Below are 21,867 nucleotides of genomic sequence, written 5' to 3'. Positions count from 1 at the left end.
TATTTAATGTTGTAGGTTTTTAAGAGAACAATTTTTTTAAGTGGGGAATACTGCTAGAAAAAGTTAGGGGCTTTCTATAATTTCTAATAATTTTGTTTCTTTACTCTTCCCTCTATGTAAACAGTTTTCTCCTGGCTCTTAGCTTTGCTGACTTCTCATTGCTCAAGATTTCTGTGTAAACATAGCTAAACATTACCCTTCTGAGTAACTTGTCAACACCATGCTATCCAAAATAATAGCCCTCTTTACCCAACACTACCTGATTTATCCAGTTTCACTTTCTTCTTAGAACCTCTTACTATTCCAATTTTATTTTAATATATTTTTGCATATTCCTTATTGTCTGTCTCACTCTACTAGAATATAAGCTAAGTGAAAATCTCTCTGGTTCATAAAATATTTCTATTACAGTGTCCACAGGACGAGCTGGAAAAGGGCGTGTCCACATGTGAATTACCATTCATCTCTTGGTCTGTGTAGGCAGTACTGCTGCATCTGCCAACTGCAACCACTGGTCCTGCCTTCTCTTATAGAGTTCACCCTCCTTCCTTTCCCCTCTCTTTGTTGTGAAAGCCTTTTGATAACCATGCTTATAAAAATAGAGAAAACATACTAAATCTTAGTAGTGCATGTAATTTTTAGTCTTATACTTTTTAAAGAGAATAACCATAGTCCAAATATCCACCAGAAAATTGCTTTGCTTCTTGCAAACATAATGGAAGTTAAATCAATAATGTTAAAAAAAACAAATCATTAGTTCTCTATTCTCTATAAGTTCCCCAAAGAAAGCAATATGGCTCTTGGTAAATATGGAAGATATTTGTATTTCCTTTTAATTAAAAGGGAATATTTAATTATGGTTACAAGGTCAGTTTCCTAGTCTTATAGATGTGCCCTTTTGAAGTGTACTGAAAGTAAAACTCATCCCAATATGTGTCATTTAAAGATTTATGAAGATCAACCATATATATGAAAAACATAACAGATCCCAGGATGTATAATTTAAATGAATTTTCTTCCAGCCTCTGTTATGAGTCACCAAATATTTTACAAGAAATTACATGTGTAATTTCATGTAATTCTTAAAATAATTCTATCTGGTAAGTGTCATTGTAAAATATATTTTACAGTTGAGAAAACTGAGATTTAATTTTGAAAAGTTAAACAGGTCATATGAGTGAAACAGTAGAATTTGACTCAGAGCTCCCTCTGGACATCACAGTGTTAACCGCTATGCTATAATACTTACCAAAGACTTGGAGGAATGCCTGTTTTTCATCTTCTCCTGCCTTATTTGTGGCCCTGCAGACATAAGGGCCTCCATCACTATTGATAATGTTTCTGACAGTGAGTTCTGTATTGCTTGCTTTCAATATGTACTTTTCATTTTCTTCAATGAACTTTCCATTCCTAAAGAAGAAAACAGAGGTTGATCTTCATAAATTTGACTTCATAACTCAGGAGCAGATCATACTCAACTATTTAATCTGTACTTGTTAGTCATTTCACAGCCACTGTCATTGCTAGACAAGGCTATATTCGAATCAAAAGTTTACTTTTAGTAGCATAGTAAAACAATGCATAAATATTAGAATTATGCTTGAAAGCCGTTTTGACTTTAGAGACAAGAATAACATTTGAGCTATGTTGAAATCTGGACGCTAATCTTAGACAACAAAAGCACATTGGTTCAATTTGCACTTTGATTATCAGCAAAAAAAGTTTTATTTGCTGATTTTAATTCCATGCACACTTTTTATGTTGGTGAGTCAATATATATTTACTAACACGTTTATTTACTAGGTTCCTGAGACACATTTAAAAGAATTTCTATGGAAACATCCTTTAAAGAAGTTTCAAAGTAAATGCAACTTATATACATAATTTATATTGCATATAAGTACTGCTAATAAAAGGGTAAGATGAAGGAATTATACGAAAATGCAGTTATTGAAATTATGCTTCATATGATGATTTAATTCATTAATGAGGAGATGAAAACATTTTTCTTAGACATAAACAATTATTAGTACTTTCCAAGTTCTTTCTGGACTGAAATAGTCTTCGTTCTTTTCCAATTCTAATTTTTGTTGTCTACTAAAACAATGTCTTTCAAACGTTTTTACAATAGCTTACAGTAAGAAATATTTTAAATACATTTAAATCTGAAATAATTTCTACAATTCCCCTTAATATGTGTGAAACCTTCTTATATTGTATGTTCTTTCCATTGTATGTTATTTTCATCTTCTCTTCTTCCTTCTTTGCTTTCTCCTCCTTTACTTCTCCTTCTCTACTTTTCTTATAATGGTGTTTTGGATGATTGATTTTTAAGACCCACTAATGTAAAAAGGTTAGAATCTGCACTTAGGGGTGGGAGTATTTACTTGTCTATATGAGTTTAAATTAAAAAAATAAAACGCTAAAAGCATTACTAAAAATCTTTCCTAGAACGAAAAACAGTAATTCTCCAATACTCTACATGATCTTTCCAGTGAATTCTGGTTCTGCTTTCTAGAAAGTACTGGCACATATCTTAATATAATCCTAATCCTTCTATGACTCAGTAACATCTGTTTTTACAGTTTCTACTGACATCTCTAAATATATCATGAAATGTGCAAAAGTTTCATGAGAGTGGAGTACAAAATTAGGCTTTATAAAATATTAATAGCAAATGTATATATAGTGCTCTGTACTTTTATGTTTTTTTCATATTTTTACTAATCAAATATTTACAAGAACTATAAATAATGACAACATTTCAGCATTTTTGTCTATAATTCAATGTATAGTAGGGCTTTCATCACAATTAGTGATACAATATATTTCTTAATCTATTCAATGAAAAAGTATTCACTTGTTTCATCATCATCATCATCATTCAACAGAGGTTTCAGCAATTCGTGTCTTATAAAACACTTTCCCTATATCATTAACCTGGTTGCATACTCACAATTAGCCCATAGATGTGCATTTTCTCTCTTCATCTTCATTCACAGATCAGAGAACTAAATATTTAAGTATAATTTCCCCACCTCTCAATTCACAGATGAAGAGACTTAGTTTTACATAGTAATATAAGTAGTAGGTTAACTAAGTACTAGTCTTCTTTATGAAAAAAAGAGTTATTTCTCTACTTCATGTGAAATATTGTGCTAAATATTTGAGGTGTAGCAAATGAGTGAAACATGGTCACTTATCTTGAAGAATTCATAATCTTATTGGCAGTAATAGAGGGTAATATAGATCCCATTAATGCATTGATTCATAACTTTTTTGTGGGTGTTTTTTTTGGAGGTGGGCAAGGAGGGATCTGCTATAGTAGGAGAGAAGAGAAAAGGAGATGGCTGGAATACTCTGGGAATTTTCATGGGAAAAAAATCCATGATTTGGGCTTTGAACTGGATAGGTAGATCTTGAAGAATTTAAAGAAAATCAGTCTGTAAAGATTATGTTCCCTACAGGAGTTCGATTTAAAAATATCATTAAAGGATAATAACCAAGGTAATAGTTCTTAATAGCTCTCTCCCAACAAACCTGTTAGATAGAATATACTCATTGTTTTTCACAGTACATTTCTGTGGAATGCCAACGTCTGAAAAGCCTCCCAAGATTCTGATGGAATTCCATGAGCCCATCCTTTGAAACTCAAACCACTTCTCCAAGTCCCCCTCTTCCAGGCACAAGAAAATAGGAGTTAGGATTAGAGAATTAATGGAAACTATAAAGAAGGGAAGATAATTCCACTTTTGACCATAATGGAGTAGCAGGGACTATATTCACCCTCTCATTTTAAATAACACAAACCCTGGACACAGATTAAATGAGAGTTTTCAAACATTGGTCAACAAGTAGTGCATGGAGTGACCTCTGAGAACCACCATATCTTACTATCTGAAGAGAGATTCCAGGCTGCAGCTCAGAGATGGAGAACCCAAACAGAGCCAGGCAGTGGGTCTGAATTGAAACACAGAGTCTGCAGTTGGGGGAGGTTAAAGTGGCTAGAACTTGTGGGTCAAAAAATGTGACAAGAAAGAACTGCATAAGAAAGAGGACTGCAGAGATCTGCAGAGGTTTCCTAACCAATCTTTAACTGAGTACTAATCAGTGAGTGTATGCCAGTAAGGCTTTCTCAGATTAGGGAAAGAACCATCAAAAAAGATAAAGCATAACAATCCTAGAAACTCACAAAGTACCAGGAATAATTTGCATCCCAACCATCCTGAGTAGAAAGACCTCCTAAAACACAAAGTATTGAGTTACCTCCTTAGAAGAATATTGTTTCAGTAACGGAGCCAAGTTATCCCTGGGTTGAAGATTATCCTGGATCCACCTAAAAAAGCCTAAAAGCCAACCTCAACAAGATTAAACTTTCCCCAAGTAATTTAACTGCATCCAAAAACAAAAGAAAAGAATATGAAAATATCCAGCACCCCAAAAAACATAAAATTCTCAATGCCTGGCATCCAATAAAAAAATTACCAGGATAGTAAATAAGTAGGAAAATATGACCTATAACACAGAAAAAAAAAATCGATCAAAAAAACTCCAGAGGGCTGGCCCCATGGCTTAGCGGTTAAGTGGGCACGCTCTGCTGCTGGCGGCCCAGGTTCGGATCCCTGGCGCGCACCGACGCACCGCTTCTCCAGCCATGCTGAGGCCGCGTCCCACATACAGCAATGAGAAGGATGTGCAGCTATGACATGCAACTATCTACTGGGGCTTTGGGGGAAAAAATAAATAAATAAATAAAAGTTTAAAAAAATAAAAATAAAAACTCCAGAAATGATACAGATGACAGAATTAGCAGACAAGACCATTAAAATAGCTATTAGAATACATTCTACATTTTTAAGAAAGTAAAATATGAGCATGGTAAGAGAGGAATGGAAAACATAAGAAAGGCCACCATCAAACTGGCAGAGATAAAAAATAGAATAATGAAAAATACCCTGATGGGATTAAGATCAGATTAGACTTTACAGAATAAAAAATCAGTGAATTTGAAGACATTGCAATATAAATTAGTGAACTTGAAGACACTGCAAGTTGAAAACTGAGAGAAAAGGACTGAAAGTTCTATCTGGTATCATTTTCTTTATTTGTAAACAAAGTCCTTAAATAACTCTTATAGTACTGATTTGATATAGATAAATGTTTAAACACATAACAAAAAGCTTCAAAACATACGAAACAAAAAAGAGAGAACTGAGCCTAGAAATAGAAGATAGTTGGAAAATCCGTAAAGATATAAATGATGTGAACAATACTATTAACCAAGTTGATCTATTTGATATTTAGAGAATATTCCACACAACAGTGGAACACATATTCTTTTCACATGCACACAGAACATTTAAAAATATAGACCATAAAATGAGACTCAATGCATTTAACCAAATTGATATTTTATGGAGTGTTTCTTCACAACTAAGGAATTTAGTTAAAAATCAGTAGAAATATATATGAAATATATCCAAATATTTGGAAACAAATAAACATACTTCTAAATAATATCAAAAATAATATTACAAGAAAAAATTTTAGAAAATGTTTGAACAATAATTAAAACACGATGTATCAAAATTAGTAAGGTTCAATTAAAGCAATGTTTAACGAGAAAAAATACATGATTATATTGGAAAAGTATAAATTATTAAAATCAATGACATAAGTATCCACTTTAAGCAAAACAGAACAGAAAATTAAATATAAAGTAAGCAGAAAGAAGACACTAATAAAAATAAGAGCAGAAAGTCAATGAAATAGGAAATAGAAAAACAAAAGAGAAAATAATTGAAACCAAAAGCTGGTAATTGAAAAGATCATTATATTCATAAACCTACATCTAGACTGATCAGAATGAAAAAGTAGAACAAATAACTAGTTATCAGGTTATCAGGATGGAAGAGGGAAGATAAGTATAGATAACACAAATATTAAAAGTATAACAAGAGAATACCGTAAATGACTTTATGACAGTAAATACAACTTAAGTGAAATGGAAAAATGCCTGGAATGATATAAAGCACCAAAGACCGCTAAAGAAAAAGACATTGCCTGAATAGATCTATATCTATGAAGGAGCTTGAATTTGTAGTTAAACCTTTACACAAGAATAGTCCTGCCACAAATTGTTTCACTGGAAATTTTTCCAAACATTTAAGAAAGAAATAAGTATTATATACAAACTCTACCAGAAAACAGAAGAGGAGGAAACACCTCCTTATTTATTCTATGAGACCAGTATTGCCCTAATCCCAAACAAGTCAAGAACAAGAAGGCAACAGAACTCATTCGTAACCATGAATGCAACTATTTTAACAAATTATTAACATATGGATTTTGACAAAACATAAAAAGAATAATATATGATAAAGTGAGTTTAAGCCAAGAAATGCAAGGTTGTTTTAACATTTGAAAAGCAATGGAATTCACCAATTTAATGGATTAACAATAAAAATTCACATGTTATTCTCAATAGACATAGAAGAAGCATTTGAATGGAAATGAAGAGAAAGTTGCTGTTTTTACTCCCTCTTTGGCTTCCATGTCACCACGTGTTCCTGGTTCTCTTTGTGAAAATTTCTTATTTTTCCTTGATGTTTTGTCCTTAACTATCTTTTTTTTTTTTTTTTTTTGGTCTGAGGAAGATTTGCCATGAGCTAACATCTGTTGCCAGTCTTCCTCTATTTTGTATGTGAGCCACCATCACAGCATGGCCACTGATAGACAAGTGGTGTATAGGTCCGTGCCCAGGAACTGAACTGAGGCCGCTAAAGCAGATCACGCCAAATTTAACTACTAGGCCACTGGGGCTGGCTCTCAACTATCTTCTTTACTAGCTTCACTCTTATCCCTTGGAGATATTGTCTCTATGCAACAGGTAGTCTGGATCTTTCTCTCTGGGCTGCTGCCCTACATTCCCTAATGTTTACAGATTTTTTTTTTCACAAAGATAACATGCCTATATCTACAGATAAATATATCAAAGTAGAAACTTCCCTCTGATACAAATTTTACCTCTGTTAATGTCACTACAACATGCTCTCATTCTCTCATTATATATATAATATATATAACAATTAGATCTAATATTGACTGTTAAGGATATATACTAGAAACCAGAAGTCTCTGAGATACATGATAATTATTTGGAGTGAATATGTTAATTCTTGATGTGTAATCCCTTTAAAAATACCAACAGTGTGTCACAAAGGAATTAATGTTTGCAAAGAACATCTAAAAACCTTTGTTTGAAGAAATACCTTATTTATTGCTACCTGCTATATTAAATGGATAAATAAAGGTTTGAAACTGGACGATAATATCAGTAAATGCTCAGAAAGTAAGAAAAAAATAGTTCTGAATTTCAAATATTCTTCTTGATATAGTTTTTTTAAAAAGCCTAATCCTCACTATGGACACTTTTGTCAACTTGAGTATATTTTTGGTAATTGTCTTCTTATGATTATTCTTATACTTTATGGTTTATGAAGTGTTGAAGTGATTCTATAAATATTCGTAGCTATGTTTGAGTAGTAACCTGAATTAATAACAAATATATATTTACAAGATTGTCCATTTTTAAACTTTCATTGTCTCCCTTTTAATGGTTTGAGACATAACCTAAAGGAATGGAATATTTTGATATTTGTTTGATGTTAAAGGAAATCAAATAACATTTAAAAATTCTAAAAAAATATAAAAATGAACTGTCAAACAATAGATTTAGAATAGACAATTTATTCATTTGATGAAGTAAAGTTTTTAAAAATGACATTAAAGTTATGGAAATTTAACTCTACATAATTAGCTTTTTTTCTATAATAATATGGTATACAAAAAATACACATATTCTAATGAATATGATTTTGTACACATATAATAGTGGTGCTATCAATACTAGGATTCTTATTTCTGGATACTCTCTAGTAGTAACAATAAAACTGTTGAATCAGTCACAAGGCTTCTGGGCCAATTTTGGCCAGAAACATACCTTATAGACAGCATGACCAGGACTATTGATGAGGCTGCGACTTAAGTTAAATCACTCTGTTGATCCCTTTAACAATTTAATCTAACCAACCTATCTGAAAACAAAAGCATTATAACTTTTAATGAAATTCAGAAACAATGCTTTCCTTCTTGACAAAATTATAAGATCACAAATGTTTTTCCAGGAGCTTGAAGGATGTGGGTGCGTAACCTACCTATACCAGGAGATGGTGGGCTCAGGAGAGCCAGAAGCCCTACAGGATAATGTCATCTCTTCTCCTCTCTCTGCTGTGGCATTAAAGGATTTCTGAGACATTGTGATTGCAGGCGGCACTGAAAAAGAGATGAACATAGACTAAATAGATTTGAAAAACATTTCACCAACAACACTGGGACTTTTTTAATATCACATTTTTTCTTTTTTTAATGCTAAGCTTTAAAACTTGATAGTTCACTTCTGTACTTATGTCAATAGAACTGATTTGGTTGCATAATAAAATGACTTTAAAATCACTGATCTGCCTTCTAATGTACAATAATTAGATAATTCACTATAATGCTATTTTACTATTTTTAATCTATCAAACTTGACTAAACGATAAACTAGACATTTTAGCAAAATATATACAGTTTTATGAAATATTTCTCAGGAAAAGACGACAATTACCACCCTGACTTCCATCAATACTGAGATCTACTTGGAGCATAAATGGACTTCCTATTTGGGTTCTCATCCGTATGTGTAATTCTATAAGCAATCATTCACTGTTTCTAGACAGGGCTTTCAAATTAGGTGTCACACCATAATGTTCTCTCTGATTAACTGCACTTAATTTCTTCAAACAACTATAGAACATTTTATGAAGAGAAACTGCTCAGGCCCTAGAGAGTATGAAAGAGATTTCCACAAACAATTCAATTTTAAAATTAAGCTTCCCCAATTTCTAACTAATTACACTGCAAAAACTGTCTCTGCTGCACACTTTGGACATGTTGAAACTGTTACTGAAATGCACTGTTTGCAATAAACAAATCAATAACATCCACAACAGAAGCTAAATTTCAAAGTACAGCATAAATTTTGATTTAATGCACACTTTTATGATTTTCAACTAAATATGACAAATGATATTTCTAAAATTAATTACATTAATATATTTATGTGTCACATATTCTAAACAACATGACTAGATAGGCATTTAGAAGTGTGATTTTAATTAAATATCTCTACAATAACATTCAGGTCAGCGTTGATGCTGCATTATCGCCATTGACGGTGGGGAAAGGAACTGATATGTATCTTAGTAATTAAGCACAATAAATCAAGTTTCTGCCTTTATGAATTTAAATACAAAGGGCATTATCTGACATGTTGTCTCTAAAGTAACATAATAATTACTAGTATTATAATAGGATGGATTTTTTTCACCTATTAACTTTGCATTTTAAGTATATTGAAATTTGACTTTTTATTTTTTTTTATTTTTTTGTGTGTGTGAGGAAGATCAGCCCTGAGCTAACATCCATGCTAATCCTTCTCTTTTTGCTGAGGAAGACCGGCTCTGAGCCAACATCCATTGCCAATCCTCCTCCTTTTTGTTTTCTCCCCAAAGCCCCAGTAGATAGTTGCACGTCATAGTTGCACATCCTTCCAGTTGCTGTATGTGGGACATGGCCTCAGCATGGCTGGAGAAGCGGTGCATCGGTGCGCGCCCGGGATCTGAACCCAGGCCACCAGTAGCGGAGCACGCACACTTAACCGCTAAGCCACGGGGCCGGCCCATGAAATTTGACTTTCTGTATCCTGTTTCCTTCTTTTATAATTATGGAAAATAACATTTTAATCAAAATTTATTGGTTTTCCTTTTGTTATTTTAAATGTAGTTGCAAGAACGCTATGACTATTTTTTATTGCAACAATACAGGTTTTTAACCCAATAGAGAATTATACTGAAAATGAACTCTTTAATAAAAATTCTCTCTATAGACAAGTATTTGTGTAAATAGAAACATTTCCAAACGGAGAACCACATGCTCCAGTTCTTATCTTGTTACCGTTACTAACCCAAAAAAGTTATTTTTTCTTTAACGTAATTTTCTTTTCTATAAAGTGAACTGAATATGCTGGATGATCTCTAAGAATTGGCAAAAATCTTTATGTTTTATGATACATTGACTCAATGAAATATGTGTTCTTACAGTATAGACTAGCAGAACAATATTAATATTGCATAGTTAATACCTTGTGGAATAATTCCAGAACTATTCTGAAGAATAATAGCATCAAAATCTGCAGAGGTGTTCACTAGTTCAGATGCCAAGATGTTAAGCGGGCTTGTTAGCTACAGTTTTAGACGACAGAGCATTTTTATTACTTTATTGGTTCTGAATTAGCTACTGAGTTGGATTAAATAATTTTAAAAGGGATTACAATTATATTTCATCCAAATTTCTTTTTCTCTCATAAGACTCACATCTACTCTAACTTTTTAAAAATACTTTTTTCATATTTGACTATATCTGAAACATCTAGTTTTAATAACATTACAAAGATTTATATTCTGCATATGCTAAGTAGTCAATGTTTTTCTGGTAAGTTTCTGTTTTCATTCTTTTTTTCTTTTTTTTGCAGGGAAAGAGTCACCCTGAGCTAACATCTGTTGCCAATTTTCCTCTCTTTTTTTCCCCTCCCCAAAGCCACAGTGCATGATTGTATATCCTAGTTGTAAGTCCTTCTAGTTTTTCTATGTGAGCCACCAGCATGGCATGGCAACTGACAGACAAGTGGTATGGTTCTGTGACTGGGAATCAAGCCTGGGCCACTGAAGCGGTGAGAGCGCCAAACTTTAACCACTAGGCCATTAGGGCTGGCTCTCTGTTTTCACTCTCTAGCTTTAAGAAACATGAGGATGTGTAGAAAATTAACTCCATAACTCTCACCTACATGGAGGCTTTGTTCCACCTTTACGTTATAATTTCCTCACTGGCATCTTGGGTATCAAAGATACCACTAATTTGACAGCTTAATTCTCTTTCATCAATAATGGGATCCAGCAATTCCATATGTCTTCTGTGTCTTGCAGTCTTCCTCCATCCACTTCCCCTCAAATATTTCTCAGAAGATGAAGAAAATGGTACTAACCATGGAATACTCATGTGGTTCAGTTTAACCAGCACCAATAATTCCTCCAAATTTATTCAGGATAAGGATAATAAGCCCCCTCTACCATTGTCAGGAAAGCTACTCTTTTGTAATTCATTGATTATTCAGATCTGATCTAAATATATATCATCAAATAAATTCACATGTAGATCCTCTATCTGGCAGAGGACTGCTCAACTTAAGATTCAAAGTCCTTTCTTGTTTACTTTTCCTTGTTTTTACTTTAAGGCTGTGTGACACTTAGAAATTAACATAAAGGAGGATTTGGGGAAGACTGCAGAGCAGAAAGCACCAGGCATCTGTCTCCTCATCTAGACAACAATTGCACTGGCAGAATCTGTCTGATGTAATGATATCAGAACTCTGGAGTCTATTGAAGGCTTGCAGCTCCCATGGGAAGATATGGAAGGTAAATTGCAAGCAAGATCGCAAAGAGATATCTGAACGTCCATGTCCATTGCAGCATTATTCACAATATTTAAAAAGTGGAAGCAACCCAAATGTCCATGGATGAATGAATGGATAAGCAACATGTGGTGTATGCATAAAATGGAATATTATTCAGCCTTAAAAAGAAAGGAAATTCTGACATATGCTACAACATAGATGAACCTTGAGGAAGATGATGCTAAGTGAAATAAACCAGTTATAGCAAGACAAATATTCTGTGATTCTAATTATTATGTAGTTAGAGTAGTCAAAATTATAGAGACAGAAAGTGGAATGGTGGTTGCTAGGGGCTGATGGGAGGAGGGGATAAGGAGTTATTGTTAAATGAGTATAGAGTTTCAATTTTGCAAGATGAAAGAGTTATGGAGATAGATGGTGATGAATGTTGCACAACATTATGAATGTATTTAATATCACTTAACGGTACACTTAAAAATTGTTAAGATGGTAAATTGTGTGTTATGTGTATTTTACCACAGTAAAAAATAAAAAAAGGAAAGGCATATAAACTTAGTCCCTGGCCAAGAGAATAGATGGGCCAGGTTAACACTAAAGTTCCCTTTTAGTTTTACATTGTGTTATTCTCAGCCTATATGAAAAGTAATTTTGTTTCTTTCCATGATTTCATTAACACATGGTTCTTTCTATTGCATATAAACATTGAAGAGAGAAAGAATGAAACAACTGGTACACCACATTCGCTAAGCTGATTCATATTACTCCAGGATGCTAGAAAACTGCAATTTTTTCAGTTTAATTCTAAGACTCCTTTGATAAGGAAGCAAGTATCTTCATTTTGCAACCTACCTCTAGCAATTTTTCATATACTTAATTGCTTATAATATTAGGTAATAAAAAGTGATTGGTATTTTAATATTACATAGACTCTATGCAATGAGATACTTAAATCACGTACAATGTATTCTCATCACGATTTTGATCACTTGGTTATCACTTTGCAATAGTCATATTAGGCATCAATGATGTCACTTGTACGTTGTTTTTTCTTTATTTGTTTTTTTTTTTATTGTTTGTTTTGCCCTTCACTACTGCCTCATATGCTATTACATCACTTAACACTTTTCAATTTTCATGAATATCGATTTTGGTTACTCGCAACAATCCTTCATTTCACTTTTATGAGGATGGTCAATTTAAAGTGCTATTTAATAGGAATAAATTTTTTTGGAACTCAAAACACATACAAAATTTAACAAATACAAAATATCCAATGATTGACACAAACAAAAGCTAATTAATTGTGTGATTTATTTTGAAAGAAAATCTAGCTCATTGGTTAGAGTAAACTAAATGCACATAGTAGGCAGTTCTTTTCAAATAAATGTAGTTAGTCATTTCCAATCTTGAGTGTCAGCATACTTAGTATTCCTGCCTTGCTACAGAATCTAATCAATATTTTTTTTACGTATTTGCTTGAGAATTGGTAACTATTTGGCAGGCATCTTCCATATACTTGTTCCTAATTTGTGAATACAGTAAAGTACTAACATAATTACAATTATCTGTTGAGTGTTGAGTTTTAAAATCAAAGCTGTCTGAGAAAAACAATAAAGAGTTTATTTCATACTATCAGATTGCAAGATAGTGAGGATCAAATTGGCCCATTATGTTGCTTTAAAAAAAAATTCAAGAGAAAAGTTTCCACTGGCATCTCAAATTCCATTCTTAGCGAACTCTAATATGAAAGAAATTTAGGCAAATAAATATTGCCTTCAGTGGACAACAAGTATAAAAGCAAGGAGAGAATGTAAATTGAAGCTTTGTTGCTTTATCATTATTTTGATTTTCTGTATTTTCCAAGTTTTTGCCAAATAAACCTGATTTTTATGTTCTTCTAATTTGACTTTTTAAAACAGATTACATTCACAGGTTTAAAAATAAAATGAAATAAAAAGACACAGAATTCTTGACCTTACCCCTTTCCTCAATAACCACTTCATTAATCACTTGTATTTCTTTATGCAAACATTAACACATATTTTTATTATGTTTCCTTCTTCCTTTTACAAAAATATACCCTTTTCTGTACCACGCTTCTTTTCTCAAATTAACATACACATGTTACTATGTAGAGAAATTCCTCACTCTTGTTCAACTTGCACAGTCTTCTATTCTGTGGATAAACCATTGGGCATGTATTAAGTCACTTGTAGATGTCCAAATATTTATCTATTACAATTGTTATCTACTGCAATCAATGTTCTAGTTAATTATTCAGAAGTAAAATTGATATGACAAAGAGTAAATGAATATATAATTTTGACTGAAGAAGACTAAATCAGATATTTCAAATTGCTCTGAGAGGTCATTATGCAATTTTCTACTCCAACTATGGATTATTTTTATAAACAGAAATATAAATGAACAAAGGAAATAAAATATTAAAATTGAAGTAAATGATTTTCATATAATTTCCAAAAGCTAATTCATAGCTGAACATTAATAACCATTATAACCCAAATATAAAATATGTGTTAAAAAAAGCCAAGTGAAAAGTTACAGTTGGAAGTATGGAAAACACTACTTTGACTTTCTTTTTGTTTCCACTGTAAGAGGTGATAATTAAGTAAAAGACCAAAGTTAATATGGAAGATCCTTCAGGTCAGAAAAAAAAGTATGAAAGTTTTAGACTTCTTGAGCGATAATTTCAACATTAAGCACGGCCACGTTTATGCTTTTTCAGAGTACATTCTATGATTAACAATTTTCTATAGCCGAGGTCTTCCGAGTGTGTCTCAAGGACCCTAGAGCTCCCTGACACCCATTCAGGCGGTCTATGAAGCCCTCCCTTTTCCAACCACATATCTTTGAGGATGGATTTTCTCAGATTCAAAAAGATATCATAGAATATTGAATGCAGCAACTGATATAAGAATCGGCTTGTCTTCTGTTAAGGCACATTAGAGAAACTTGCAAAAATGTACAAAGAAGAAACCACTCTTTCACTATTTTTTCAAATTGTAATTATTTTTCATACATATGCTATTTAGATTAGCATACTTATTATTATTTTTGACAAATTAATAAATTAACATTTTAAAATTTAAATGAATTAATCAAATCTTTTCAAAACTTCTCAGTTTCAACGTCTACTGTGATCTATATAACCAAGTATGACCCACATGAACAAAACTTTGGGGGATCCTTAATAATTTTAGAAGGGTAAAGAGTTCCTAAGGCAAAACATTTTGAGATCATCTGGGGTTCAAAATGAGGTAGAACACAAATTGGTAATCCAAATTAGCATTTAAAGAGAAGTCTAATTAAACTGCCCCCCAAAATAATAATTTAAAATAAAAGCCATAGCATATGTTTAAAATTAACGTAAATGTATAAGGTTTCAAAATATATTCCTAGAGAATTAGTAATGATCACTTATGAGAAATTCTGGAAAAATGAATCTGTCAGGAAGTGTGGTGAGTTGGAGGATTTCAGGACTGATGGAAGAAACAGACTTGACTACAAGGTGGCAGCAGTACACAGCAGGCTTTATTTGGATGGGGCTTGGGTTGCATAAGAGGGTAAGTTCTTCAGGCAGGAGACCTTCCATAGACAGTGTCCAGGGACCACCATTCAGAAGGGGAGGAGTGCCAGGGAACTCCTGGGAGAGAGGGAAATCTGAGAGATGGGCTTATGGATCTAGATAGATGATGTCACTCAGCAGCAGAGCACAGAGTTCTCAGTTGGAGAGGGGTCTTGCATAGGCCCAGAGTTTGTCTTAGCTATGGCTAGCAGAAGGTGGGTGCAGTTTTGCAGGGTATGCAATGCCGGCTTATTCCAAATAGTTAAAAATATGCTTATTTGGGCTACACTGAAAACAATTGGATGTGTAAAATTTTGAATTTAGTGCAAGTGAGGTTTTGAGGTAATGGTGTCAGCTTACTGTGAAGAAGAAAACATAAGGAGTAATACACAGGGGCCTTTCTTTGGCTCATTTATGTAACAGGAATGCAGGTTATGTTGGATGATGATGGAGATGTTGGGGAGAAAGGGTTATCTTGGTACTAAAAATTGATCAGTTTTCTATAATATCTGAATAGATACCAGAACAAATCATCAAATGATCATATAGCTCATAATTTGGGGGAAGCTATTATTACATGTTTTTTAAAACCAAAAATTTTGTGGGCCGGCCCTGTGGCTTAGCAGTTAAGTGTGTGCGCTCTGCTACTGGTGGCCCGGCTTAGGATCCCAGGCGCGCACCAATGCACCGCTTGTCTGGCCATGCTGAGGCAGTGTCCCACATACAGCAACTAGAAGGATGTGCAATTATGACACACAACTATCTACTGGGGCTTTGGGGAGAAAAAGAGAAAAAAGGAGGAGGATTGGCAATAGATATTAGCTTAGGGCTGGTCTTCCTCACCAAAAAAAAAAAACAGCACAAATTTTGTAAGACCAACATAATTTCCACCTGTGATAGACAGCCAGAAAGAGAGAAGCGTTCTAGCCTCTTTTCTTCTTTTCCCTATAAGTTCTTTAATTTTGCCCCATTAACTATGTTAGATATATATGTTCTTAACTACACTACTGTCAAGTCAATAAGTAGCCTGAGCTTGTTCTAAAGTATGATGTAATGTTCAGAGTCACACTGGAGTGATAAATTGAGTATCAATAAAAAGTGAACTGCTGTAAATCGTTTCAGTTAATGATCTTTATTAATTCCTTCAAGTTAAAAAAAAAGAGGGAAAAACCTGATCATATACATGCCAACAAGTTTAAAAATATTACAGAGTTCCAGTTCTGGGTAAATTGAAGCAACCCTACTCCATCCTGTCTCTGTCGCTTAATTTGTCTATAATACTTGGACAGAATGCATGAAAAATCTGTTTGAGGACCCTGAAATGTAAATAGTAGCAGACATATTGCTATTAGAAAAATATCAGAATTTGAAATACTACAAGACAATCTGTGAGAGAACCATTTTTTTTTTCATCAGAACCCCTTGGCCTGAACTGAAGTCAGCCCAAAACCCAGAAGTGGGTTTAGCATAATACCCTCAAGGCCCATCCATGTTGCTGCAAAAGAGAAGATTTTCTCTTTTTTATGGCTGAGTAGTATTCCATTTTCTGTGTGTGTGTGTGTGTGTGTGTGTGTGTGTGTGTGTGTACCATATCTTCTTTATCCATTCAATAAGTTAAATAGAGAGAGACAATAATCATATGACTTCACTCATATGTGGAAGATAAACAGACAAACACATAGATAGGGAGACAGGGTTGGTGGTTACAGAGGGGGAGGAAGAATGGGGGAGGGTGAAAGTGGTAAAAGGGCACATGTGTACAATGACAAACTAGACTTTTGGTGGTGAACATGATGTAGTCTACACAGAAGTTGAAATATAATGCAGTACACGTGAAATTTATGTAATGTTATAAACCAGCGTGACCTCAAAAAAAAAAAAAAAACCAGAAGTAGGAGTCAACCAAGCCTGAGAAAGGTCCAGAGAAGCCTTCTAGTTTAGGCTCAAGTGAAACTGGTGAACAGTTAGCCAGTAATGGTTAGGTAACAAGTGACTAAAGTTTTACTAAAGTTTTTAATTGTAGTTTTTAGTTGTTTGCCTGCCCATTGCTAGCTGTGCTGCTTAGGCAAAATATTATCTGACTCCTGCTAGGTTCCTATAGATAACATCTCCTTGGCACCTGGTTCACCATGGTAACGGATGCTTGAGTTGTTTTTCAGAAATTAGGAGTCGATCCTTGTCCGGTTCAAGACAGGTCAAGACCACCAACCCACCAACTGGGCCACTGCAGGTGCCTGATAAGTGACCTTTTTGATGTCAAGAGGCTGAAAACTCCACCCTCATATCATACTAATACCACCATTTTGTGAACACATGTCCTATGAAGAGCCATGAAATTTGACTATGCTTGTGCAGATCATCAATTCTCTCACCTCTCCTCACATTCAATCGTCGATCCCCACACTTCAGACCACCTTGTTCCCCTACCCCATAAATATTCCTAAGTCCCCATTTTCAGGGAGGCAGATTTGAGACTCATTCTCCTGCCTCCTCGCTTGGCTGCCTTGTGATTAAAACCCTTTCTCTGCTGCACCCTCATCATTTCAGTGACTGGTTTTCTCTGCAATGGGCAAAATGAACATGGTTTGGTAACACAAGGAGCAGGAAAGAGATCTCCTAGAAGTGACAATGGCAGCAGTGGGGAGCCTGCAAGTGCCCAAGTCTCTGAGAGAGGGGATTCTTCCTCTCCAGTTATGAGAGTTGTGGTCCCAAGAGGACAAGGCAAACTCCCATTGCTTTTCTCCTTCTCTTTCCTCCGGCTAGTTGGTCCTGAATGAGGGTACATTTGTGGCAATGAAGGGATAAATAAAACCCCAGTATTCTGGCGAGAGGACTGAAAACTGGAGACATAAGGAATAGAAAAGTATAGGAGAGATTATCGAGTAGGAAGAGGTTGGAAAAGCAACCATATCAAGTTATTTGTGAAATCTTGGGCTCAGCCCTGAGCTGTGTATGTGTGGATTTGATCTTAAACAGTACCAAGACTTTGAGAACTGAACTAAGAAATAGACCACCACATAGATCCTGGAATGGCCATTGGTACACAAGCAAGATTGATCTGAAAAACACTGCAAAGATTTTGAAAATGAAACTGATTTTGAATCCACAAACTACAGAAGGCCGGTCACAATATGTGGCCTGAATTTAAACAAACTGATTGCCCATATAAACAAAAACATCAACATTCTCCATAAGACTGAAATAAAACCCAGAGTCTCATAATATAATATTTAAAATCCAAGATATAATCTAAAAATGTTTGGCCTGTGAAGAACTAGGAAAATCTCATGTTAATGGGAAATGCCAATGGCATGTTAACACATGTTTTATTATCTAAAAACTATTTTAAAGCAACTATTTTTAAAATTATCCAAAGAACAATGGGTGAACCATCCTAAAATAAATGAAAAGATGGACAGTCTTTGCCAAAACATACGATATATTAAAAATAAATGAATGAATATTAAAACTAAATTTATAATAAAAATATTCATGGATGTGCTGAATGGATACGACAGGGAAAAGAGTTTCTGAACTTGAAGAATGACGAAGAGAAACTGTTTCATCTTTAAAACAGAAGAAAAAAATTAAAGAAAAAAAAATGAACAGAGCTTCATAAACCTGTGAGATAATACCAAATGTCAATAAATCTAAGAAGGAAAGGAGAAAGAGTATCATAAAAAAAGTATACATATATATGTATATTTGCATAGGTGTATGTATCTATAGAACCAACATCTGAAAACTTCCCAAATTGGCAAAAGATGGCAAAAGACATCAAACTACAAATTCAAAACCAGCTGTGCTTTTGAACCCTAAACAGAATAAACCCCAAAAAAGTTCATGTCTAGACACATCATAACCATACTGTTTAGTTTAAAAACTAAAACTATAGTTTTAGTTTTTAAACTAAAACTATACAAATGCAAAAGATGTGTTACTTATAGGAGAACAATAATTCAAATAACTGTGGATTTATCAGAAACCATGTAAGTCAAAAGAAGGTGAAACAATATTTTTAACGTGCCAAAAAGACAGATCTGTCAAAATAAAATATCTTTCACAAATGAAGGTCATTCTCAGATAAGTGACAATAAAATTTCGGCCAGCAGACTTGATCTGAAAGAATTGCTAAAGAAACCTTTTCAGACAAAAGACAAATTCAGTTGAAAGAGAAACTATATCAGAGGAAACATCAATGAGTAAGAAAGAGCAAGAGAAATGGTAAATATCTGGGTAAATATAATAGACTATTCTCCTCTTAAGTTCTTTAAAATGTATTTAATGATTAAAGTAAAAAAGCAAAACATGACATTACCCATGGGGTTTTCAGTGAATGCAGGCATAATATAGAAGACAATGAAGACAAAGGTGAGAGGGGTACATTCCAATTAAAATGGTAAAATATTGGTTCTAAGTTAAACAGGAACAACATTGTAATTGTAATCACAGTAGCAACCAGTAAAAAATAGGTATAGCCAGAAACATAACAGATACAATAGAATACTAAGTAATAGTCACATAATCCAGAAGAAGGCAGGGAAGGGGAAATAGAAGAATGAGAAACAGAAAGAACAAACTGAAATCAAAACAAAAATTGCAGATCTAAATTAGCTGTAAAGGGTCTAATCTCATGAATAAAAAGATATGTACTGTCAGAATGGATAAAAATAAATAGAGATTTCACTATAGATTCCACATACAGTAAGGATTAAAAAAAGGAACAATATACACAAATCTATGCACACAAATTCAACAATGTCGAAGAGATGACCCATTTCCTTGAAAACCACAAATTACCAAAACTCACTCAAGATGAAATAGATAACTCAAATAATCCTGTAACTATTAAAGGAATATAATATGTGGCTAAAAGCGTTCTTAAAAGGAAATATCTAGATTCAGATGGTTTATCTGGGGAACTTTATCAAATATTTAAAGAAATAATATCATTTTTACACAATTGCTTAGAAAAAATATGAGAAGGGAATATTTCTTGACTCATTTTATGAGGCCAGTATTACAATGATAATTTAATTTAACAAGTCAAAGATAGTACAGAAAAAGAAACCTAAAAACCAATATCCCTCATTTAAATAAACACAAATATATTCAATGAAATTTTAGAAAATCAATTCAGCAAAATATATATATATACATATACACACACACACACATATGTATATAAAATACACCACCATCAAGTGGAGTTTATTTTGTGAATGCAAAGCTGGCACAATGCTGAAAAATTCAATTAATATAATCGAACTTATTAAAAGTCTAAAGAAGAAAAAAATCATTCAATAATGTGAATTGATGCCGAAAAAGCATTTGACAAATTCAATATCCATTCTAGATTAAAAACTCTTAGCAAACTATGAATGGAAGGAGACTTTTTTTGTGTGTGTGTGAGGAAGATTGGCCCTGAGCTAACATCTGCCAATCTTCCTCTTTTTGGTGAGAAAGACTGGCCCTGGGCTAACATCCATGCCCATCTTCCTACACTTTATATGGGACGCCGCCACAGCATGGCTTGACAAGCAGTGCATCAGTGTGTGACCAGGATCCGAACCGGAGAACCCGGGTTGCCGCAGCAGAGTGTGTGCACTTAACCGCTTGCGCCACCGGCAGGCCCCGGAAGGAGACTTCTTTATCCTGGTAAAAGATACCTTACTAAAAATTACCAGCTAACATGTGACATTTGGGTAAAACAATGAATAGTTTATTTCTAAGATTGGGAACAAGTAAGGAAATTTCCACTCAACACTTCTATTTAACATCATACTGGAAGACCAAGACAATACTAAGCAAGAAATAAGAATAAAAAGCATACAGTTGGAAAAGAAGAAACATCTTTGTTCCAATTTGCAGCTATATTGTTGTGTTCATTGAAAATCCAAGAATCTACAGAAATATCGCTAGAACTAATAAATGCCCACAACATAGTCACAGGATATAAGGAAAACACACAAAATAATCATATTTGTATATAGATACTTGCAATAAACAATTGAAACCAAAATTAAAAAAAAATAAAGCCATATACAATAGCTCCAAAAATGTAATACTTAAGTATTAATCAAACAAAATTCATGTATGGCATCTGATGCTGAAAACTACAAAAAGCTGATTACTGAAGTGAAAAAATACCTTAATAAATGGAGAAACATACTTTGTTCATATATTTGTGGATTCAACATAGGAAAAAGTATGTCAAATTTTCCAAAATTGATATCAAGACTCTATACAATTCTAAATAAAATCCCAGCAACATATTATTTTTTAGACAGATTGATTCTAAAGTTTAAGTGGCAAGCAAAGAGACTAGAATTTCCAAAACTTCTTTGTAAAAGAAGAACAAAGTCCCAGAAATCCTACTACCTGATTTTAAAATACATGTAAAGCTACAGTAATTAGGGCCGTGTGATAAGGGTGCAGGAACAGACACACAGATCAGTGAAACAGGTTACTTTCTCAACCTGATAAAGAACATCTCCGAAAAGCCCACAGTTAACATATATGATATTGAAAGACTGAATATTTCCCCCCCAAATTAGAGTCAAGGCAAGGACGGTCACTTGCCTCACTTCTACTCTACACTGTACTTGAGGTTCTAGCCAGTACAACAAGGCAAGGGCAAAAAAAAAGGCATCTAGATTGGAAAGGAGGAAATAAAACTGTCTTTATTCGCAGGTGGCATGAGGATTTA

The 21,867-nt window shown here is 33.7% G+C and overlaps 1 protein-coding gene across 1 annotated transcript in view; it reads right to left on the bottom strand.

Annotated features, from left to right (window-relative positions):
• NCAM2 (neural cell adhesion molecule 2) overlaps window positions 1-21,867 on the bottom strand; it is a 444,936-nt gene that overhangs the window by 132,066 nt on the left and 291,003 nt on the right. The window contains exons 6-7 of the mRNA XM_058522953.1: window positions 8,217-8,334; window positions 1,250-1,410 (exon numbers count right to left, since the gene is read on the bottom strand). Of these exons, the coding sequence (XP_058378936.1) occupies window positions 1,250-1,410; window positions 8,217-8,334 (279 nt within the window). The remainder of the gene's footprint in view (window positions 1-1,249; window positions 1,411-8,216; window positions 8,335-21,867) is intronic.

Source organism: Diceros bicornis, chromosome 27, assembly GCF_020826845.1.
Source record: "Diceros bicornis minor isolate mBicDic1 chromosome 27, mDicBic1.mat.cur, whole genome shotgun sequence".
Classification (NCBI taxonomy): Eukaryota; Metazoa; Chordata; class Mammalia; order Perissodactyla; family Rhinocerotidae; genus Diceros; species Diceros bicornis.
The sequence above is the reverse complement of the archived record's forward strand: the minus strand, read 5'-3'. Positions and strand labels throughout refer to the sequence as shown.